Source organism: Mauremys mutica, chromosome 20 (assembly GCF_020497125.1).
Source record: "Mauremys mutica isolate MM-2020 ecotype Southern chromosome 20, ASM2049712v1, whole genome shotgun sequence".
NCBI classification, from domain to species: domain Eukaryota; kingdom Metazoa; phylum Chordata; order Testudines; family Geoemydidae; genus Mauremys; species Mauremys mutica.
Window position 1 is genome coordinate 8672460 of NC_059091.1, and position 22755 is coordinate 8695214.

At 65.5% G+C, this 22755-nt stretch overlaps 1 protein-coding gene across 2 annotated transcripts in view; it reads right to left on the minus strand.

Annotated features, from left to right (window-relative positions):
• The window catches only part of ITGA5 (integrin subunit alpha 5), a 57786-nt gene that overhangs the window by 12195 nt on the left and 22836 nt on the right, over positions 1-22755 (minus strand). For both annotated transcript variants that reach the window (XM_044994768.1, XM_044994767.1), the window contains exons 3-22: positions 22347-22459; positions 22084-22207; positions 21634-21695; positions 20737-20782; positions 19722-19847; positions 18525-18569; positions 17699-17742; positions 16401-16457; positions 15029-15081; positions 12224-12432; positions 10836-11027; positions 8591-8636; positions 7861-7968; positions 5888-5943; positions 4786-4940; positions 4381-4518; positions 3304-3371; positions 1567-1717; positions 1113-1205; positions 376-452 (exon numbers count right to left, since the gene is read on the minus strand). In XM_044994768.1, the coding sequence (XP_044850703.1) occupies positions 376-452; positions 1113-1205; positions 1567-1717; positions 3304-3371; positions 4381-4518; positions 4786-4940; positions 5888-5943; positions 7861-7968; positions 8591-8636; positions 10836-11027; positions 12224-12432; positions 15029-15081; positions 16401-16457; positions 17699-17742; positions 18525-18569; positions 19722-19847; positions 20737-20782; positions 21634-21695; positions 22084-22207; positions 22347-22459 (1963 nt within the window). The remainder of the gene's footprint in view (positions 1-375; positions 453-1112; positions 1206-1566; positions 1718-3303; positions 3372-4380; positions 4519-4785; positions 4941-5887; positions 5944-7860; positions 7969-8590; positions 8637-10835; positions 11028-12223; positions 12433-15028; positions 15082-16400; positions 16458-17698; positions 17743-18524; positions 18570-19721; positions 19848-20736; positions 20783-21633; positions 21696-22083; positions 22208-22346; positions 22460-22755) is intronic.

Consider the following 22755-nt stretch of genomic DNA (forward strand, 5'->3'; position numbering starts at 1 on the left):
CCCGCCGCCTCTGGGCCCAGCCCGTCACAGCCCCGCCGCCTCCGGGCCCGGCCCGTCAGAGCCCCGCCGCCTCCGGGCCCGGCCCATCAGAGCCCCGCCAGCTCCGGGCCCGTCCCGTCAGAGCCCCGCCACCTCTGGATTTGCCACATCAGTTAAGAATGTAAAAAAATAGCTTGAGCCTCGGCACCTCTTTCATTACAAATTAAGCACTGGTGCATCTGGGCTCCTGGGTTGGGGTGGCCCAGTCTGGGATCCTCCCTGAGGGAGCAATGGGGGTATGGGAGTGGGGAGCCCTGACCCCACCCCATAGCTGGGGAGGGCAGGTCCCAGAGTGTGCGTGGGGGGGATGGAAGGGATGAGGATGCCTGGCATTACCTCCGGATCTGGAACTCGAACTGGATGGTCTTCTTGTCACGAAGATGGGGGACGGTGAAGCGCAGGCCCCCCCAGAGCTGGGGGACAGAGGAGGGTTAATGGCTCCATTCTCCCAGCTCCCTGGAAGGACCTAGCTGCTCACCCACCGCCGATGTGCCCACCAGCCCATGACAGCCCAGCTCCCTGCCCTCCCCTCTGCCCCAATGTGCCCCCTGCCCCGTGACAGCCCAGCTCTCTGCCCGCCCCTGACATGCCCCCGGCCCCATCATATGGGGGTGCTGGGCCTTCAGCAACTCCAACACATGCAGGCAGCTACCACAAAACCCGGGGGGAATGACGCCCCTGCTGGCCTTGGCTAGGGCGACTGTGATGAGTCGCCCTGCTGGGCCAGTTGGCATTTCCCAGCAGCAGATTTACTGGGGACAAAGGGAAATCCCACGGCCATTCCCTGCCTGCCCCAGCCCCCTGCTGCCCTGGCACCGCACCCCCATTCCCCAGCTGCCCTAGCACCCAACCACACCCACACCCAGGGGCCTCCCCAGGCCTGGCACCCCAACACCCCACCCTCCCCAATGCCCACTGGAAATGGCCAGACGCCTCAGTGCCATGGCACCCAGCAGGCCTGCCTGGCCTCTCAGCAGAGCAGGTCTCGGATAGGCAGCCACTCCCAGGGGCAGAGGGCACTGCCCAGTGAGGGCGGCAGTGGCCGGTGCTCCAGGTGTGGGACAGCTACTCACACTGGTGCCCGACTTCATGGGGTTGCCGAGGTCACAGATCACCATGTAGGTCCGGTTCACCGACTCGTAGGCGCAGCTCAGGTTGGTGAAGTTCTGCGCGGGAGGGGAAGGAAGCTGGGATCAGAGCAGGGCTGCAGGGGGAGGGGGACTGGAGGGGAGAGGAGATACCGGGCCCTCTGCCTGTACCACCCTGCTGTGGGGAGCGGGGGCACCCCGGAGCTCCCCTGCAGGAGTCCCGTCCTCAGAGGCAGCACACGCCTGGCCACCCTGTTCCGGGGGCTCAGACCGGCACTGAGGGGCCCATGCCAAGGAGCCGCAGCCCCGAGCCAGGGACTTGGGCCCCACGGCCCTGCGAGGGAGCAGCCAGGAGCAACGTCCCTGGGGCCTGCATCGCTCCCAGAGCAGCGGGCCGGCTCCCGGGGTGCGCCGATCCCCAGGCGTCTCTGCCACCTACCCCATGGCTGCGGATCACCCCGGAGTAGTCGGCCTCGGCGGGCAGGATGACGTAGAGCTCGGCTTCGTAGGCGCCACCCTCCCCGCGGTTGCGGGCATTGAAGGTCAGGTTCAGGGCGTTCTTGTCCCCCAGGTACACCACGCTGTGCTCCCTGCAGGGCACAATGGGCATGAGAGCCAGCGGGCACAGCCGGAGACACGGCCCCTCCCGCCCCGGCATGGCACGGCCAGGACTCGCCTGCACAGCGCCTCCCAGCCAGAGCCCCCATTCACCAGCTAGTGGGGGGTGTCCCTGCTGTTCACACAGCTGTGCCAGCGCTGCCTGAGCTCCGCCCAGCTCCGCTTACACTCAGCGCCAGGCTAAGGGCTTCCATATGCGGGCGCAGCTGCTTTGCGTTAGGCCATGTGTGTGGGGGAGGGGGTGTCACGTCGCCCACGCAGCCGGGGTACTGCAACAGGCCTCCTCCAGGCCGGGCTCAGAGCTCTGCGAGGGAGGGGCTGGCATCAGCTCCTGCCCTCCTCTCACCACATCTGGGCCTTGCCTGGAGGTGGGTGAGCACCACACCAGACCCAGCCGCCTCAGGCCCATGGGGCAGGGAGAAACTGGAGCAGGTCCAGGGCAGAGGGGGCAGCGTCCCTGAGTTCCCATCCCGCTCTAGACAGAGGCGATCTCCAACCCACCCCACTGACCTGGGGCCTCTGGGGACTTCCCAGCCCCACCCCCAGTGGGAAGCTCTCGTCTCACACCCCATGATCCAGAGAGCAGGGCACCATCGGCAGCAGGAGAGGGGAGAGGGAGGGAGGTGGAAGGAAAGGAAGCTGATGGGGGGGCTGGCACCCTGCTGTAGGGTACCTGAGCCAGGCCCCCCAGACACCGCTCCTGCACTGTCCCAGCCAGATCTGGGCAGGCCTGCCCCAAAGCCCAAGGGAGCGGGTGCCCTGAGGAACAGTCTCACCTTGTGGTGGGGAAAAGAGACTCCCCAGGGCCTCTGCCACATGCAAGCACCCAGAAAAGATGCAGCTGCAGCCCAGAAACCCAGCTCGGGGGAGAGCATCACTCATGGCCCCCTCCCTGCCCCCAGCGCTAACTGCCCCTCCCTCACCCTAACTGCGCCCCCTCCCTGCCCCGCCCCACTGGCAACTCATGCACAGTGCCCCGCTCTCATCCACCTGGGCAGCTGGCCTTGATCCTCGCTCCCAGCCCTCCGCACCCTCGGCCTGAGGGGGGTTGCTGGGGGCCGCCCTATGCCCAGGCTTCCCAGACCATCCTCAGCGCCGGTCCCAGCATGGCCCCTTCACTGAGCCTTGGAGGCTAGGGATGTAACCCAGGAGCCCTAGCTCCCAGCCTGTAGAAGTGATGCGATGAGTGGGGGGCCCCATGTGCCCCCCCCCCATTTCTTCCAGGGTTTGCCAGCCAGGCCACTTCCCTGTGAGGAAGCTTCTGGAGCTGGTGAGCTGCGAGCTGTGGCCGGAGGGAGCAGCGAACAGCTGGGAGCTGCAGGGAGGGGCCACTAGGCTTTGGGTGCGGGGCGGGGGTGACTCAAGTTGTTGGGGGGCGGAACCTTTAACTTGTGCCCTGCCATCAGCAGGCACCAGTTGTCTCTGCCAGCCAGCACCCCTAGCCCCCCACCCCCAGTGCAGGGCTGCTGCTGCTCACAGCTCACCCCACGCTCTGAGCTGGTCACTGCAGAGGCCCCCCGGCATTGCCCTTGCCCGAGGCGCCTCCCGCCAGCCTTACCCAAAGACGTCGAGCTGCAGGTCGGGGACGCAGATATTGTCCTCGCCACAATCCAGCTGGATCTGGGCCTGGGGGTCAGAGAGAAGGGGTGGGCGTCGGTGTGAGCAGCCCTCCAACCTGTGTCCCTTGGTCAGGGGAGATATACCCACCTCACAGAGCTGGAAGGGACCCCGAAAGGTCAGCGAGTCCAGCCCCCTGCCTTCACTAGCAGGACCAAGTACTGATTTTGCCCCAGATCCCTAAGTGGCCCCCTCAAGGATTGAACTCCCAACCCTGGGTTTAACAGGCCAATGCTCAAACCACTGAGCTATCCCTCCCCTGCTGCCTTTATAGTGACAGCAACCTCCATGCCCCAGGACTGCCCCCCGCACCGAGGTGGCACAGGGTGAACCCCAGAGCGTGGTGCAGACCACGGAGCTGCTCAGGTTAGCACTCCAAGCCCTGCCCCAGTGCTCTGCCCCTCAGCTCCTGGGGCATTGGGGGGGCGGGGAACAGCACAGCCAGCCAGGGCCCCACAGAGAGCTGGGGGACCACAAAGCCAAGACCCCTGGTGCACACACATGGGGAACCTCCTGAGCCCCATCACTTCCACTAGTGCATCAGGCTCCTGATCAGGGGGTGGGGATGGCAGTGCTGGCGGCAGGGTATGTGTGTGTCCATTTCTGCCTGTCCTACCCCAGTGCCAGGGCCAGTTGGAGACAGACCAGGGTGGGAAGCACTTGGGTGCCGGTTTGCGGGCTCTGAAGGGGGGTGCTAAGGAGCCTGCAACCTGGGGAGAGGCACCTTCTCGCGGTGAGATTGGCTCCACGGGACCTCCCAAGGGCACAGCAGGCAGAAAAGCCCCTGCAAAATGACCCTGGGGGCCCCAATTTGATCCCTCCCTCCCAGGGCCTGGCCCTGCAGACAAAGCCAGGCTGGCAACCCAGCTCTGAGATCCAAGCTGGGGCTCCCCTACCCCTGGCCAGGCCCTGCCACCATGCCAGCCTCCCGCAGGGAGCCCTCAGCAGCCGCCACAGAGGAGCCCGGGCAGTGCGGCGCCAGCCCCTAGTCTCCCGCCGTCCCCCACCCCTCCCGCACCTTCCGCTCGATGTAGCTCTTGGTGAGGTAGTTGAGGATGGGCTGCAGCCCGTGGGCGTCTGCCGGGGCCCGCGGGTCCAGGCCGAAGCTCAGCGCCACGTGGATGGAGGACAGCTTGTCGCGGAACTCCGACTCATTCTGGGGAGAGAAGAGAGTGCTATGGGGCAGCACGGACTGGTGCTGGCCGGGACCCCCGGGCACCCCACCGCCATAGCACCTGGCCAGCGCAGACCGTCCGTGGCCGTGAGAGCTCGGGGCACTGGGCAGTGTGGGGAGGTCTGCCAGCCTCCCCAGCGAGCCCCCTGTACCCGCCTCACGGGCGAGGGCTGGCTCTGCGCCCCCTGGGGATCAGGTGGGTCACCCCAGTGCCGGGCTGCGGCTCTCGGCTGGGCTGGCCCCACTTACCCGGAGGTAGATTTTCATCTCCCTGCACTTCTCCAGGGCGCCGTTGTGCACCTGGATGGTCTGCGCCAGGTGGGGCTGGCGGGAGTGCAGGAACAGCGCCCGCTTGACGGCCCCCTTCTGCTTCAGGTGGTCCAGGTGCAGCTCCACAGTGAACCCTGTCGGGGGGGGGGGGAGAGGCCAGGGTGAGTGGAAAGCCCAGGGGCCAGGGCAGCGCTGCAGTCACGGCTCCAGGCCTCGGCAGCACCCCGCTAATTCCCCCTCCCCCCCGCTTCACAGAGGCACCAGCTAGCCTCAGAAGGGAGCCCTTCATCCACCACTGGCATGCAGCCAGCTCTGGGGCGGGGCTCAGCAGCTGTTTAACAGCGCACAGCAACCTTACAAAGCATTTTGGAAGTAAAGATGAATCCTGTGTCTCACTGGAATTAAGGGGAATTTAGAGGCAGAAAGAAATTACCCAAGTTTGAACTGAACGAGGACACAGGTCACCAAACAGGTCACCCCGACCTCAGGAAAACAGGTCAGGGCATCTTTAATCCCCACAAACAGCCAGGACCTCAGTGTTACATCTCATCTGAAACACAGCCCTGTCCCCAAGTGCCACACTGGGGTCAGCATCAACGGTGTAGGGAGAGCGCCCCCTGTTGAGCCCCGACCCCACTCCCTGCAGCACAGCGCCCCACCACCGTGCTGGGATACTGGTTCAGAAATCAATCAGATAATAAATGACTGACAGTGAGTTATCAGCACTTCATGGACAGCGACAAACTGACCTCCAGCCCCCCAGGGAAAGTGGGTACGTGACCTGCCCCAAGGGAGCAGAACAGCTGAGTGTAGGGTCAGTGCCTCAACCGTGAAGCCACCTGTCCTTAGGGGGACAAGCGCCCCCTACTGGCTCACCCACAGCAGTATGCGCTGCCCCCTGGGTTCCCACCCACGCCCTGACCTTGCTTCTCTCACCTACCCCACAGTAGGATGGACACGTCCCCACGGGCTCCCCCGTGCCCCGGGACAGTGAGACTCCCCAGACCAGGGGATTCTGGGAAGATCAGAGGCAGCACCGCGCTCCCGGCTGCTCTGACCGGCGCCCGAGCTCGCTACTCACCGATGGAGTCAGGCACGTGCTTCCCCGAGGCGTTGAGGCAGAAGCTCAGGTTTATGCTGCCGAGGCGGGAGAGAGAGAGAGAGACATGCAATGAGCGTGGGGCAGGCCAACACCTGGCAGGGCCCTGCCAGACCCAGCGCAGGGGCAGAGCTGACCCACCCTGGGGGCAATGGCGCGGGAGCCTGCACGGACCCAGCAACTCACTGTCAGTGTAGATGGTCAATGGCAGAGCCAGGAGCAGGACGTAGGACCCCCATGCCCAAGTCCCATGCTCTGCCCTCCCCTTAGTTACCCACCCCTCTGGGAAGGTGGGGGGAGAGAGATGCCCTCCCCATGGTGCAACAGGGAAACTGAGGCACAGAGCAGGGAACTGATCCAGCCAGAGTCACTGGGAATGGGCATGGGGGCTATGGCCACAAGCTGTGCTCCTACCAGACCTGGGCTGCCCCAAGGCTGGCGACAGCTAGACCCAAAGGGGAGAGCCAGGGGCGGCTCTAGCAATTTCGCCGCCCCAAGCACAGCAGCACGCCGCGGGGCGCGCTCTGCCGGTCGCCGGGCCCGCAGCTCCGGTGGACCTCCTGCAGACGTGCCTGCGGATGCTCCACCGAAGCCGCGGGACCAGCGGACCCTCCGCAGGCACGTCTGCGGGAGGTCCACCGGAGCCGCCTGCCGCCCTCCCGGCGACCGACAGAGCGCCCCCTGCGGCGTGCTGCCCCAAGCACGTGCTTGGCATGCTGGGGCCTGGAGCCGCCCCTGGGGAGAGCCCTGGACCCAGACCCTGGGATCTTCAGTTACCCCAGAGCCAGTGACAGCTCCAGGGCTGCGGCCTCCCAGTGGGCCCCACCCGCTTCCAAACAGCCCTTAGATTCCAGCCCCCCCATGGAGTTACTGGCCTCTCCCTACACCCGCTTCCAGCCCCCCCCATGGAGTTACTGACCTCTCCCTATCTTGGACCCTGCCCTCAGTGCAGCTGTGAGCGGCTCCCACCAGCAAGCTCCGGTTAATAGTTAACACCAAGGCAAGCAAACCCCGGGAGGTGGGAGCAAGATCATAATCAGAGCGAGGGGATTCTTCAGGTCAAACGCTTCCCAGGGTGCAGGGTGGGGGGCTGCTACCGCACAGAGGGGTCTCAGGAGCAGCACCTGACCGGCCCCTTGAGGCATTCCTGCCGCCCCACCCCTTGTCATGCTGACTCCCCCCTGCCCAGTGCCGATCCCCCTCCCCACCTTCTCCCCCCATCCGCCCCCACCCCAGTGCCTGAAGCTGCCTCCCCCTAGCCGCTCAGCCCGCAGCCCTGCTTCCTGGCTGGGACAGCCAGTCTCCCAGCTCCCTCCAGCTGGCTGCAAGAGCCTCACAATCGCTCATTCATGGAAGGGGAGGGCAGGCGGCCACCAGCCCCTGTTGCTGAGCAACGGATAAATAGCTTGTTATAAACAAACCCCCAGCAGGCCCGGGCCACATTAACACCCCCCCCCAGCCCCCTGGAGTGAGACCAACGAGCCGCAGGGGGCAATTCACACACGCCACAACCAGCTACATGGGGTTACACCCAGGGGGGCTTGGAGGGGTTGTCCCCAGAGCTGAGTTCATTGGCAGCGTTTCAGAGAGCCCAGCTCCAGCAGTTGAGTACATTAAAAAGGCTAAAAGCAGATGCTATTCGCCTGCCACCCGCTTAGCTCCTCTGACGGGGCTGGGGCCGTCTGCCTTGCCGGATTCTCGTGCACGGTACGCACAGGGAATGCTCCCCCTCGCCACCCCAAGCTGCAGTGCAGCCACCTCTGGGGTGGGATGCAGCAGCTATTTAACCACAGACGCGGCTGTGCAGGACAAGAAGAGAAGAACCCAACAGCCAGTCACCTCAGCCGGGCCTCACAGCCAGGCCAGCTGCGTCAGAAGTCTATGGAAGCGGCGCTTGTTCGGACGGAGGCCCTGAGCCCCGGCAGGGCAGGTCTCGAAGGGGGTGCGTTACCTACCAGGCCACGTGGGTGTCGGTGCCCTCCAGCGTGCAGGATCGCTCTTCAGGGTTGAACATGGCGGGGAAAATGTTGAGGGAGGCGCTGGCGTAGACGATGGGGCGGCCTCTGTGTGGGGCGGCAGGGGCCAGGAACGACAGGGAAGATGGTCACATGCTACATTCCCAGCCTGGAGGGACCGAAGCAGGGTCGGGACTGGGCTGACCCCAAAGGGGCGGCGGGAAATGGGGCCAGAGAGCTCGGACGCTGCCTCTTCTGCCTGCAGAGGGGCTGGCTTCAATCAGCCCCGTGCTTCTATGGGGCTGGGCCATTCACACCAAAGAGGATCTGGCCCCAGATTGCTCCAGTTCAGCCAGGAATCCTCCAGAGCAGCCGCTTCCCTTCCCCACCACGCCCAAAGTGATGACAGCCAGGAGCCGGGGATGCCCGTGGCTCAGGCTGGCTCCCATGCCATCCCCCAATGTTACTGACACTCTAGCAAATGAACTCCAAGCTGGCTGGAGAGGACCGCCGCTTGGGTAACCTCCAGCCGGGGGCAGGGGCAGACGTTCAGGTGGGCACAGGGCCCCGGTGTGCAGAAACACCATGGTGGGCTGGGGCAGCGGTGCCTTTAGATTCCCACAACCCGTGGCTGAGGGCAGGCCTGGCACTGCTGACTCATGCGGTGTGGGCTCCCGGAACCGGCCCCCAAATCCCCAGGAAAGAGCTCACAGAGAGGAACAGCGCCTACCGGTACACCACGGCCGTGTCCACTCCGAATGCGCCCACAATCAGGTCTGCAGGGCAAACACACACACACATGAGCTGGACCCCGCGGCAGGACATCACCCCTAGGAGTCAGAGCTCACAGAGAAGGGGAAGCAGCATACGGGCAGGGGGACGGTAGATGTGCGCCAGAGGGGAGCTAACAGGGAGCTCGCTGCCAGGGGGACGGGGTGGGGTCTGCTCCAGGGGGAGCGAGCAGGGAGCTCGCTGCTAGGGGGACGGGGCAGGGTCTGCTCCAGGGGAAGCGAGCAGGGAGCTCGCTGCCAGGGGGACGGGATGGGGTCTGCTCCAGGGGGAGCGAGCAGGGAGCTCGCTGCCAGGGGGATGGGGTGGGGTCTGCTCCAGGGGGAGCGAGCAGGGAGCTCGCTGCCAGGGGGATGGGGGGGTCTGCTCCAGGGGGAGTGAGCAGGGAGCTCGCTGCCAGGGGGGCGGGGTGGGGTCTGCTCCAGGGGGAGCGAGCAGGGAGCTCGCTGTCAGGGGGATGGGTGGGTCTGCTCCAGGGGGAGCGAGCAGGGAGCTCGCTGCCAGGGGGACAGGATGGGGTCTGCTCCAGGGGGAGCGAGCAGGGAGCTCGCTGTCAGAGGGACGGGACAGGGTCTGCTCCAGGGGGAGCGAGCAGGGAGCTCGCTGCCAGGGGGATGGGGTGGGGTCTGCTCCAGGGGGGAGCGAGCAGGGAGCTCGCTGCCAGGGGGGCGGGGTGGGGTCTGCTCCAGGGGGAGCGAGCAGGGAGCTCGCTGCCAGGGGGACGGGGTGGGGTCTGCTCCAGGGGGAGCGAGCAGGGAGCTCGCTGCCAGGGGGATGGGGGGGTCTGCTCCAGGGGGAGCAAGCAGGGAGCTCGCTGTCAGAGGGACGGGATGGGGTCTGCTCCAGCGGGAGCGAGCAGGGAGCTCGCTGCCAGGGGGACGGGGGGGGGTCTGCTCCAGGGGGAGCGAGCAGGGAGCTCGCTGCCAGGGGGATGGGGTGGGGTCTGCTCCAGGGGGAGCGAGCAGGGAGCTCGCTGCCAGGGGGACGGGGCGGGGTCTGCTCCAGGGGGAGCGAGCAGGGAGCTCGCTGCCAGGGGGACGGGATGGGGTCTGCTCCAGGGGGAGCGAGCAGGGAGCTCGCTGCCAGGGGGGCGGGGTGGGGTCTGCTCCAGGGGGAGCGAGCAGGGAGCTCGCTGTCAGAGGGACGGGACAGGGTCTGCTCCAGGGGGAGCGAGCAGGGAGCTCGCTGCCAGGGGGAGGGGGTGGGGTCTGCTCCAGGGGGGAGCGAGCAGGGAGCTCGCTGCCAGGGGGTGGGGTGGGGTCTGCTCCAGGGGGAGCGAGCAGGGAGCTCGCTGCCAGGGGGACGGGGTGGGGTCTGCTCCAGGGGGAGCGAGCAGGGAGCTCGCTGCCAGGGGGAGGGGGGGGTCTGCTCCAGGGGGAGCTCGCAGGGAGCTCGCTGTCAGAGGGACGGGATGGGGTCTGCTCCAGCGGGAGCGAGCAGGGAGCTCGCTGCCAGGGGGACGGGGCAGGGTCTGCTCCAGGGGGAGCGAGCAGGGAGCTCGCTGCCAGGGGGACGGGATGGGGTCTGCTCCAGGGGGAGCGAGCAGGGAGCTCGCTGCCAGGGGGACGGGGCGGGGTCTGCTCCAGGGGGAGCGAGCAGGGAGCTCGCTGCCAGGGGGATGGGATGGGGTCTGCTCCAGGGGGAGCGAGCAGGGAGCTCGCTGCCAGGGGGATGGGAGGAAGGGGGGCAGGCGAGAGGCACCCAGCACCATTCCAGCTGGCACTAAGCTATCCCGCAGCACCTCAGCCTGGCCCAGGGGCCCACCCAGGCTGCGCCAGCCCAGCAGATGTCGGGTGGATTCTCTCCCCTGGGGGGAGCCGGGCATCGCATCCCAGCAGGAGGCGCTAGAAGCAGCACTCGTCCCAGATGCACACTGAGTGCTAGAACTGGGGGAGGGGAGGGTGCAGGAGGCAAGAACGGGGAGCCCAGAGGCAACCCGGGATGGAGAGACAGACAGGCTGGCAAGGGAATGGAGCCTGCCAGGAACAGCGCCTCCTCTTGGAGACAGGGAGCAGTGCAGCTTCCAAGCAGCCCGCTCAGGCACTGGGCACGATGTGTGCTCAGAGCCATGATGCTGGCCGTGTCTCCCGGGGACCAGGTGGCTGACACCCCACCCCCCGTGGGCACTTGGGAGGGCCAGGCAGTCACAGGGGGTGGTGCCAAGTCTCCCCTGCACCAGCCCTCACCTGGGTAGCCATTTCCGTCCAGGTCCTTGGCTCCGCGGAGGGCGAACCCAAAGAAGTCGGGCGAGCGGCTGTGCGGCCAGTGCCCCTGCAGGACCTGGGAGGGCTTGGCGTTCACCCCGCCTGCCTGGCCGTTGTACACGTACACCGTGCCCTGCTGCGTGTCCTCGCCGAAGGGAGCCCCGATGCCAATGTCTGGGGGGAGGCAAACATCAAGGTCACCCTGGAAGAGCCGGACCCCGCTCCCATCCGTCGCCCCCAGCAGCAGGGAAACAGGCCCAGGGGTTCACGGCTGGGAAAGACGCCAGCCACCAGGAGCCAAGCTCATCCGCGGAGCCGTCCCTTTCAATCCTGGGCAGCCAGGGCTGCAGGGACCGACCCTTCCCCTGGCTTCTATCTCACACGCCTGCCCTGCCCGAGGTGGGCGAGGGCCGCTGGGTCTCCACAGGGCGCTGAGGCTTCCACGGAAGAGAACAAGGCTGAGACCCAGGGGACCCTGAACAGCTGGCTGGGGAGGGACTTCCGTTCGCCACAGACCAGATCTAGCTCCCAGCCTGACCCCCAGGTGGGGGGCGGCTCAGGGGCGCGGCAGGGGCAGTGGAACAGCTCAGTGTGTGCTAAGCAGCTTTTCAACCCGTAGCCTCCTGGAAGCGCAGGGCTGGAAGGGACCTCGCTAGGTCGCCTAGGCCAATGCCCGGCACTCACGGCAGGGCTGCGTAAGAACTAGATCACCCCTGACAGCTGCTTGTCTAAGGTGGGCCAGGAAGCCCCTGTACTCAGAGCAACGGCACCTGGAGGCCAGCCCCTGCCACGCCCCGCGCGGCTCCGCCCAGCAGCGTCTCCTTTCCAGGCTAGTGGGCATCAGGCACCCGGATTCCTGTACATTCGTAGCCTAGCAGAGCAGGCCGGCCACGCCAAGGTGCCCACTCCCATCCCATCCCTCACACAGGGCGAGCAGCCCCTTCAGGGCCTAACAACATGAACCCCCAGCATCAGCTGCAATGTGTGGCTGATGCTCCAACACCAATGGGGGCCTGCAAAGGATTCTGAGGTTAGCAGGACTGTGTCCCCCTCACAAGCAGCTGCTGCCCCCCCGTCCCAAGGGGCTTGGCATTCAGGCCCCTGCGTCTGCACTTGCATTTACGATTTTCCCTGAGCTATTTTTGCCTCTGGTAGCTACTGACGGGGCTGAAATAGCAGGAGAGTTGGTAATTCCACCCTGCAGGGGGCACGTCATCCCAGAAGCCAGACCCTGCACGCTCTGGCTCCAGCGCCGGGCCCCTGACGCGTGGCAGGGGGTGGTCAAACGAAACCGGCGCACACGCCTCGCTTAACTCCTACGTCGGCTGCAGCCAGCAGGGGGCGACAATCACACACGCGTGTGGGCTCACCGTTATAGCCATCCTGATCCAGGTCTCCCAGCGGGGCGATGGTGCTCCCAAACCGGCCGAACTCCTGGTGCCCGGTCAGCACCATGGAGGCATTGGGCTCCATGCCGTGGGGCTGCTGCAGGTAGATGTAGACTCTGCCCACCTCCTGCACCCGCCCGTCCTCCGTCTTCTCCATGAACAGCGGGGCACCCACCAGCAGGTCGTCCAGGCTTCGGGTGGAGGGGAGGGAGAGAGAGAGAGAGAGACCGGGGGCTTAGAATCTGGGCTCGTGCTGGAGCAGTCAACAGGCCCAGAGGGGCACCGAGGGCTCCCAAGCCAGTGGGTAACTCGCCCTCCCACCACGTGTTCAGCCGGGGGCCACATTCACAGCACACGGATGCTTGGTGGTGCTGCTCCAGCAGCCGGCTCGTCCACAGCCCTGTTCCTGGCCCTGGGCGGAGAGGAGCCTGGGGTGTGCGTGGGGGTTTGGAGAGTGAGCCCGCCTCGCACTCACCCCACAGTGTGGGCTCCTGCCCCAAAGGCTGAGCCTGGCTCCCACTCTGGGCCTCGCCACCTGCTGCGACCCCACATGCTAGAGCAGGAAGCCAGGCCCCGCCCCATGGGAGAGGAGCGGCCACTGTGGGGTGCACTCACTCGCCTACAATCCCTCCCCCCATACCAGGCCCACGAGCCACCTAGAACCTCCCTTCCCCCGGCCCCAACTCACCCCGTGTCAGGAGCGACAGGGACATGACTGGAGTCCAGGAGTCCTGACGCTCCACAAGACTCCTGCTCCAAGCCACTGAACCCCACTCCCTCCCAGAGCTGGGACCAGAACCCTGGAGCCCTGATTTCCCAGTGCCCACTTGGGCAAGGTGTCATTTGCCCCAGGGCTTGCCACCTACACGCTGGAGAACCCGAACAGCTGTTTGCTATAAAGCCTCTTACCCTGACAGCTGGGAAGAAAGCTTTTTTTTTTTAAATCTGTGTCATGTTAACTCTGAAACCTAAGGACGGCTACTTAATGTGAGTTTTTAAAGCTCTTCCACAGCCAGGAGAGGACAGAGAGGGCCATCTGGCCCCACAGGGTATGTCTACACTGCAATTAACACCCATGGCTGGCCTGTGCCAGCTGGCTCAGGCTAAGGGGCTGTTTCATTGCCGGTTAGACCCTGGGGTTCGGGCTGGAGCCTGGGCTCTAGGGCCCTGCGAGGTGGGAGGGTCCCAGCACTAGTGAAACAGCCCCTTAGCCTGAGACAGCGGCAGGGGCAGTTATCAGACTGCAGTGCAGACACACCCACAGTCATTGCCAGGGGTGAACCGAGGGTGCAGCCCAGCAGGGAGACGTCTGCAACCCCAATCCCCCGTCACACACGGTGCTAACCTGCTGGCAGGCTCGGCCTAGGCAGAACAGGCCACAGAGCCCCGGCTGAGCCCCCTGCTCCCCCATGGGGCTCTGGAGAAGCCGACCCCCTGGCTCCAGCGCTGCCACTCGGCTCTATCCCCTTCACCTAGTGAGACCCAGGGGCTAGGATCCTCTGGGGCTCCTGTAGCCTTGAGTGTGTAAGCACAGAGGGCGTGTGCATAGGTGTGCGAGGGAGGGTGTGGGGGGGTGCGTATGTGCACACGCAGGGGGATGAGTTGTGTGTGTGGGGGGGTGAACACGCAGGGGTATGAGTTGGGTGGGGCTGCGCATGAGCAGAGTGTGCGTGTTTGAATCAGATCTGGGCCTGCGGTCAACCACTTCCTCAGAGGGGAGAGGAGCTGCCACTTCCACCCACACACGCCCCAGGCCCCACTTCCGCCCCCACCCACACACACCCCAGGCCCCACTCCCACCCACACACCCCCAGGTCCTGCTCCCACCCACACACCCTCTGGCCCCCACTCCCACACAGCCCCCCGGAACCTGCGCCCGCCCACACACCCCCTGGCCCCCACTCCCACACAGCCCCCCGGAACCTGCTCCCGCCCACACATCCCCTGGCCCCTGCTCCCACGCAGCCCCCTGGAATCTGCTCCCGCCCACTCCCCCCTAGCCCCAACTCCTGCCCACACACACCCTGGGTCCCACTCCCACACAGCCCCCGGGCCCTGCTCCTGCCCACAGACACCCTGGGCCCCGCTCCCACACAGCCCCCCACAGGCCCCAGCTCACACACCCCTCCAGGCCCTGCTCCCGTCCACACACTCCCTGGGCCTCACTCCCACACAGCCCCCGGACCCTGCTCCTGGCCACAGACACCCTGGGCCTCACTCCCACACAGCCCCTGGGCCCTGCTCCTGGCCACACACCCCCTGGCCCCCGCTCCCATGCAGGCCCCCAGGCCCCAGCTCACACACCCCTCCAGGCCCTGCTCCTGTCCACACACTCCCTGGCTCCCGCTCCCACACAACCCCCCAGACCCGCAGCAGCCCCGGCAGTGACTGTATGGCCATGGTGGGGGTGGGGGAGAGGATGTCTCTCAGCTGGCCATATCTTGCAATGAAGCGGAAGGGTTTTGGGGGTGGAGGGGGTTCTCCCAGTGTGTGACCCAGAATGTGTGTGTTTGGGGGAACTGGGCTCAGGGATGCTGCTCTGTCCCATCCCCTACGACAGGGGATGCTGGTGGGTCAGCGGGCTCCAGGCCCTGCCCCCACCTTCCATGCACTACACAGGCCCCCATGTGCCTCCCCTCCCCCACACACTGCTATGCCTCCGATGCCGGACCCCCGCCCCCTCAACACAGCCCAGACCTTCCCTGCTTGACCCAACTGCCCCCCTTAATCCGTCGAACCCCCAGTAACGGCACCAACACATCCCGGCTAGCAGGACCCTGCACTCACCCGTCACTGTTCACGTCAGCAGCAGCCACCGCGTAGCCGAAGTAGGCTGCCATCTGGGGGGGAGAAAGGGAGCGCCGGGTTCGGCAATTAGGCTGCAGATTCACGATGGATTCTCCCCCCACCCCCCGCCCTGCCCCAAGTGGGGAAACCTCCCAGGGTGGGGCCCACATGAGAGGCTGGGGGCCAGGAGCTCCCTCCAGTTGGGCCTAGCCATGGGCTGGTCCCGGCTCTGCAACAAGCGGGGTGAAGCAGGGGCTCCGGGCAGGGGCGGCTCCGGGCCCCAGCACGCCAAGCACGTGTTTGGGGCGGCATGCCGCGGGGGGCGCTCTGCCGGTCGCCGGGAGGGCGGCAGGCGGCTCCGGTGGACCTCCCGCAGGCATGCCTGCGGAGGGTCCGCTGGTCCCACAGCTCCGGTGGACTGCGGGAGGTCCACTGGAGCCGCCTGCCGCCCTCCCGGCGACCGGCAGAGCGCCCCCCGCGGCATGCCGCCGTGCTTGGGGCGGCGAAATGTCTAGAGCCGCCCCTGGCTCCGGGCTGATTCCCCGTGGTGAGCAGGGGGCTGGGGCAGGGAGCTGGTGCGTCTGATCTTGGCCTGAGACAGGGACGCTGCCAGGATGACAAAGTGATTTTCAAAACTTCCCTTTCTAGTCCCCCACCCCCCTCAAGGGGATAAATTCCCCCCCCAGTGTTGGTGCAGACACCCTGAGCCTGCGGGGACCCAACGCCGCATGGCGCCAGCTCCCCATCTCATCCCCAGCTGCTAAGGGCCATACAAAGGGCCAGGGCCCAGCTGCTGCAGTCAGTATCGCTGCCCTGGGCTCTGCCCCTTTGCAGCCAGGGATGCAGCCAAAGTCACCCCTCTGCAGAGGCAGCTGATGCTGCTGGGGCCGTGGGGGCCACCAGCCCGGGGAGAGTGCTCCCGAGGCCATCTTTCTATTAACACGCCACCCACGCACCAAGACAGCAACGGGCCCCTCGCCGGCTGGCTCGGGTGGCATGTCTGCTGTTCTCGAGCACTGGCACAAATGCTGGGGAAGGGGCTTTTTCCCATGCTGCAGGAGATTATTCATCCTCCTCCCCTCGCTGACAGGTTATTTCCAACACAGGAAGCACTTCTAGCACCCCCATGGTGCTACCCAGGGGCCCTCTGGGTCAGTGACACACGGTCCGGGTAAGGGCCGTGCCCCTCCCCCTGGGAAGAGCTAGCAGCTCCCACCCAGCAAGTGGCCTAGCGGGCATCACCTGTCACCCACTGCCCATGGGGCTCGTTCGATCCCTCGGGGTGGCCTCGTTCCAAAGCCCTGCTCAGACGACAGAAGAGCCCCTGCCAAGCACACGGACCCGGCCTAGGTGGCTGGTGCATCCTGCTCACCTGCTCTCCAGAGAAGTTATACAGGGACTTCATGTCTGATCCATTCAGGACAGTGACCTGGCAAGAGAAAACCCAGGTCACAGCTTGGCTGCCGAGTCCCCGTCCCAAGCCCGCGGTGCAGAACTGCTCTGATCGGGACTCACTCCCGTCCCAGCCCCCAGGCGGTTTCTATTCGCTTCCTCTGGACAGTTCTGGCCCAGGCGGCCCCAGCTCACTCCACTGCTCTGCTGACCCAGAGCCCAGCCGGGGGAGCTCACCTGGTGTTTGCAACTTCGTCAGGTAGAAAATCCAATTCCCACTTCTCTGGCGCCTCCTCTCTGAGGGGCTCTACGGGCGATGCCCACAGCAGCTAAGCGCCCTCCCCATGTTATAGATAGGAAACCACGTCAGAGAGAAGTCCTGAGCTCTCATCCCCACCCCCACTCTAACCACTAGACCCCACTCCCCCCAGAGCAGAGAGCAGAATCCAGGGGTCCTGAGTCCTAGTGCACCCCCCCAACACACACCCTCTAACCACTAGACCCCACTCCCGCCAGAGCAGAGAGCAGAATCCAGGGTGCTAAGTCCCATTTGTCCTGTCATCTTTAAGCCATGGGAGTTTGGGGAGGGGCAGGACCCGGGAGCTGCTTGGGCAGTCACTCTGCCGCACAGCAGGATTCCCGGTCAGGTCACAGGAAGGGCCTGTGATGTCGACAGAGCGGGTGATGGGGTCACATGCGTGGGAATGACCACAAAGCCCTGGGTGGGCCGGGCCGCTACTTCCTCCGCGCCATCTCCACCCTCCCTTTCTTCACCCCCTGGCCTCGGCTCAGGCTTCGCCCAGGCACAGTATGTTTATGCTGACCCGTTTAACTGTGGGGCAGACCTCAGGGCTTGGGCTGCCACCCAGGCTCTAGGACCCAGTGAGGTGGGAGGGCTCAGCATCTACCCCACAAGTAAAGAGCCCCTTAGTCTGAGTCAGCCGGCCCGGCCGGCCCCGGGTGGTTAATCGCAGTGTAGACGTGCCCTCCGCCCTGCCCGGGGCAGTGTGTCAGTTACTATGGAAACGACCGAATCAGCAGGATTATGGGGCTCAGCAAGGTCCAGGCTTGGGGGGTGCAGCAGCACTGGGAGCCACAGCCCGAGCCAGCCTGGTGCAAGGGGCTCACAGGGCAGACGGAGGGAGGGCCCAGTTTAGCAGAGATGTAGTTGGAATAGAAGAGACCTGGAGCACTTGGGTGCAGCCAGGTGGAGAGACGGGGGACTCCCCTTGGCCCCAGGGGAGGAAACCCCCACACTGCCCCAGCTCAGGATCTTACGTAGCCGTAGGTCAGGTTTCCCTTGGGAACGCCAGCCACAAAGTCTGCAAAGGAGCAAAGAGATACGGGTCCGTTAGCTCTGGGGGGGTCCCTGGGGGCAGCTCAGCCTGAGGGATGCTGGGGTGGGATGGAGAACACAGACAAAGCCAGGCCAGCACCCCAGGCAGGTGTGACCCTGGGCTGTCCAGCGCCACATCCCAGGGTAAAGCAGTTCACCCACATGGGAGGCGAGGTGTGTGGGGGGGGGAGAATTCTAGAGCCCAAACTCCAGCCCCGGCCCAGCCGGGGTTCAAATCTGCACAGAGCCCAACGATCCATCCGCCACCCTGCCCCCACTGGTGGCTAGTTCACTGTCTCAGTGCGGGAGGACTGGCAGATCGAACCAGAGCCCTGGACCCCAACCCCCCAAAGCTCAGCCATCCGGCTATTTCTCACGTAACATGGGGTGAGCATGTCATAGCGGCTGGCCCACCAGGGTAACAGCCTACCCGGCTGCTCTGAGGGCAGGGCCCTGCAGGTGCTGGGTTCGAACCCCACCCAGGGTGGCATGTTATGCTCATTTCTGCCGTTTCCGCTGGGCCCAGCCCAGCCGGGCCCCACGGTGGGAGCCAGCCTGCCCTGTGCAGCTTCCTAGCCCGGCTGGCTAGACCCAGGAGCGTCAGCTCAGCCTCCTCCATAGCAACTGCTTCTTCAGAGCACCTGGGCTCCAACCAGCACTTGTTCTGCCCCGGGACTGACCCTGCCACGTCAACGGGGGCAGAACTTGGGGGGGCCTTCAGCATTTACTCTCCCTTCCCCCCCTCCAGAGAGCCCAGAGTGGCAGTACCTTCAGTGGAATCCCCGCTGAACTCACCGACGGCCACAGAATACCCTGCATGGGGAGAGGAGCAGAGGGGTTTGGCTCCGGCACCACTCAGCCCCTGGCCCTTCTGTCCCCACTGTTTTGGTTAGGCCCTATATCAACACTGGGCAGGAGGAGCTGGCTTCTCAGTGACAGGCTGATGGATTAAAAGGGAACCACACAGAAACATTCCTCAGCTGCTTTGCTCTGCCCCGGAGAGGGGTTAGTTCCTGGCTGACGGGGCACTGGCTGACGGGGTCGGGGGCTCCGAGACCTTGGAAAGCCTCAGTCCCTCTCCGTGCCTCACTCACCCATCTGTGCCAAGGCATAGGCCGAGTCTGCACTAGAGGAGCTCCCCAGAGCCTTCCCTTAGTTACTGTCTGTGAAGCGCCAGGGAGCAGCAGGGGGCTGGGGGGCAGGGACTGGTATCTAGTGGTTGGATCGGGGTGGGGCTGGGAGTCAGGACTCCTGGGTTCTATCCTCAGCTCTGGGAGAGGAGTGGTGTCCAGTGGTTGGACCAGGGTGGGGTTGGGAGTCAGGACTCCTGGGTTCTATCCTCAGCTCTGGGAGAGGAGTGGTGTCCAGTGGTTGGACCAGGGTGGGGCTGGGAGTCAGGACTCCTGGGTTCTATTGCCAGTTCTGGGCGGGGAGTAGGATCTAGTGGTTGGAGCTGTGGGAGGTGCTGGGAGGCAGGACTCCCGGGTTCTATTCCTGACTTTGTTGCGTGTCCGTGGGAGTAGTACAGCTTCCATTTCCCCAGCTATAAACAGCCCCCCCCATGAGGAATACCCCTGCCCCATCTCCCCCGCCCACGGCAGGTGTCACCATGTACCCCTGCGGGTGGGGCACTCGGCGAGCGAGACTGGCTTTGGGAACGTCTCTCCGTTTGGTACTGGGGAGCAGCATTCGAATCTCAGCCCCTGAAGCTGGCAGCATGGCTGGTGCAGTGCCTATGCCCAGGCCTGGGGAGCAGGCCCCGTTCCCCATCTTCCCCGCCCGAGACTGCCCATGAACCTGCAGTGAGGCGCCTCGGTCTGCTGGGAGCTAGGCCAAGACCCCCAGCTCGCTTCCCACAGGCCCCTAGACGGGGTAACCCGCCAAATACTGGGGGCCCTCGCTCTACAGTCAGTCATCCCCTCCCCCACCCAGAGGGTACCTTCCCCCATCAGCCGGGGCACTCACCCAGATAGCTGTCGTCATAGACGGGGGCGGCCTGGCGTGTCTGCAGCTGCCCCTGGGTGCCCAGGATTAAATAATCAGGGTAATAGGCCTCCTTGATCTGCTCCTGGGTGGCTGAGATCACCTGGCCTGTGGGGAGATGGGGCGGGCGGCTGAGAGTCCAGCACTGGGCCGGGGGGGACAGGGGAAGGAGTGGTACCCCAGGGAGGGGTAGAACAGGGAAGAGATGGGGAGAGCAGTAGCTGGGGGTGGGGGGAGGGGAAAGACGGTGCGGGAGGGCAGTAGCAGGGGGAGGGGGAAATGGTGGGGGAGGGAAGAGGCAGGGGGAGGGAGAAATGGTGGGGGAGGGTAGTAGCTGGGGGTGGGGGAGGGGAAAGACGGTGCGGGAGGGCAGTAGCAAGGGGAGCGGAAAATGGTGGGGGAGGGCAGTAACAGGGGGAGGGGAAAGATAGTGGGGGAGGGCAGTGGCAGGGGGTGGGGAAAGATGGTGGGGGAGGGTAGTAGCTGGGGGTGGGGGAGGGGAAAGACGGTGTGGGAGGGCAGTAGCAGGGGGAGGGGAAAGATGGTGGGGGAGGGTAGTAGCTGGGGGGTGGGGGGAGGGGAAAGACGGTGCGGGAGGGCAGTAGCAGGGGGAGGGGAAAGATGGTGGGGGAGGGTAGTAGCTGGGGGGTGGGGGGAGGGGAAAGACGGTGCGGGAGGGCAGTAGCAGGGGGAGGGGGAAATGGTGGGGGAGGGCAGTAGCAGGGGGAGGGGAAAGACGGTGTGGGAGGGCAGTAGCAAGGGGAGCGGGAAATGGTGGGGGAGGGCAGTGGCAGGGGGAAATGGTGGGGGAGGGTAGTAGCTGGGGGTGGGGGGAGGGGAAAGACGGTGCGGGAGGGCAGTAGCAGGGGGAGGGGACAGATGGTGGGGGAGGGTAGTAGCTGGGGGTGGGGGTGGGGAAAGATGGTGCGGGAGGGCAGTAGCAGGGGGAGGGGAAAGATGGTGAGGGAGGGCAGTGGCAGGGGGTGGGGGCACTCACCTTGCCAGAAATAGCTTCCAGGGCCTCCCAGCAGCACTCGCCCCGTCTGCAGAGCAAAGAGCCCAGTCAGAGCCACACGGCGAGATCCTGCCTGGGAGTCGGGGGGCGGGGGAGAGACTATCCCCAGCGGGGTGTCACTAGGTTCACCCCTCCCCCACCAAACCCCTACTGCTCCCCCCTTGGCCACAAGGGAGGCAGCTGGGCTGAGTAGATTCAGTGTCCCTCCACCCCGGAGCTGGGGAGGGAGGGCTCCCCAGGGGGGTAGCAGAGTGGGGCAGGGCTGGTCTCTGCAGGCCCAGCTGTGACGGGCAGAGAGGGGCCCCATGCTGCCCCCCAAGGGGTTGGGGAGACATGGGAAGGGCTGCTGCTCTCTGTGTCCCCTCGGGCATGAGTGACACTGCCGGAGACCTGCCCTGGCACCGGGTGGGAGGGGGGGAGCAGGCAGAGACTCGCCCAGCTGGCCCAACAGGGCGATGATCCGCTTGTGGGGCACGGGGGATGCGACTGGGATGGGCTGGAGGTATTGGGGGGCTCCTCACAAGGCCCCACTCCCAGCATCCAGCAGCTCCCAACACGCAAGATGTTGCACATAAGAATATGCTCCCCATAGTGGGGGCCCACAGAGAGGATAAGGGACCTGCAACTGCTACCAGCTAGGGGAGCGCTCCCGTAGGAGGTGCCTGTTTGTGGGTCTGGGCTCAAGGCTCAGCTCTGTGGGGTGGGAGGTACCAGAGCCTACAGTCCGGGACCCAGCCCCCCAGCCCTGCTCAAGGGGGTCTGACCGCGGGAGGCCCCGGTGAGGAACCCAGCTCTCCCCCATACACATGCTGGGGGCAGCGGGCGCTTTGCTGCTACCAGAGCTCAGGGGCGCAGCTGCATGGCATCAGGGCCTCTCACCTTGGTGAACTCGGCGCTAAAGCCACCCTGGCAGTAACCCTGCCCCGCCTCCGAGTTCAGATCTGCAGAGAGAAACACCAGTGAGGAGGGAGTGATAGGATGGGGCCCAGGGACTCGGGGGGGGCTCTGACCCTGGACACCAGCACCCTGGGGTGGGGCTCTGGGCTCCCAGCCCCCTGCTCCAGCCACTAGGCTCTTCTCCCTGCCTTCCCGGGTAACGCTGTCCCCACCCACTCTGACGCCATCCCCTGGGAATGCGTGCCCAGCCCAGCGCTGGGCTGTGAGGGAGGCCTCAGGCCTGGGATGGGGAGATTTCCTGGTTACCCCTGAAAGAAGGGGTTATCTGCTGCTGGGGGAGCCAAGGAGTTTGGGGTCTCCTGCCCACTGCCCCCCAGCCCAGCCCCAGGAGGGGGCACTAAGGGACTCTCCCCCCGTTCCCTGAGCCGGTACCTGAGCGGCAGGGCGAATACTCCACGAACTTGGTGAAGTTGCTGACAGACAGGTAGCAGGTGCCAACGGGGTCTCGGCCAGATTCTTCCTTGAGGGTGCGCCAGCTGTACAGGGGTGCGCAGGCCTGGGCAGGGACAGAGCAGCTGGGTGAGCAGCAGTTGGGGACGGGGAGACCCCCCTGCCCCATAGCCAGGCAGAGAATCAGCCCCAGCCCACCCCTGGGCGGGCACTACCCAGCTGGGTCCCCCCCGTGCCGTTCTCACCAGGATGGAGCTGCCGTGGGACCGCACTGTCGCTCCGAACCATTGCAGGGATTTGAACTCCACCGGTGTCAGCCCGTCTGTGCCATTCCCACTGAAGTCGTGTTGGCGGGACCCTGCGGGGAGGAGCGTGGTCACTGCCGGGCCCCACGACTGGCACCAGCTGCTGCCCCCGCGGGAGGCCTAGGACACATGGCTGAGCTGCCAGCTCGGCCCCGCAGAGGGCAGCGCTGACCCAACACGCCAGCCAGCTCACGGGTGCAAACTCTGTGTGGGGCAGCACGGCCCTGAGGCCCCAGGGGCCCTGTCACACGAGGGGGAGCTGCTGGCATGGGGGACCCCCTTTGCAAACGCCGCGGGGGAGGGGGCAGCGTGCTCCAAGCTGTCTCGAAAGAGGGCATTTGGCCAAAGT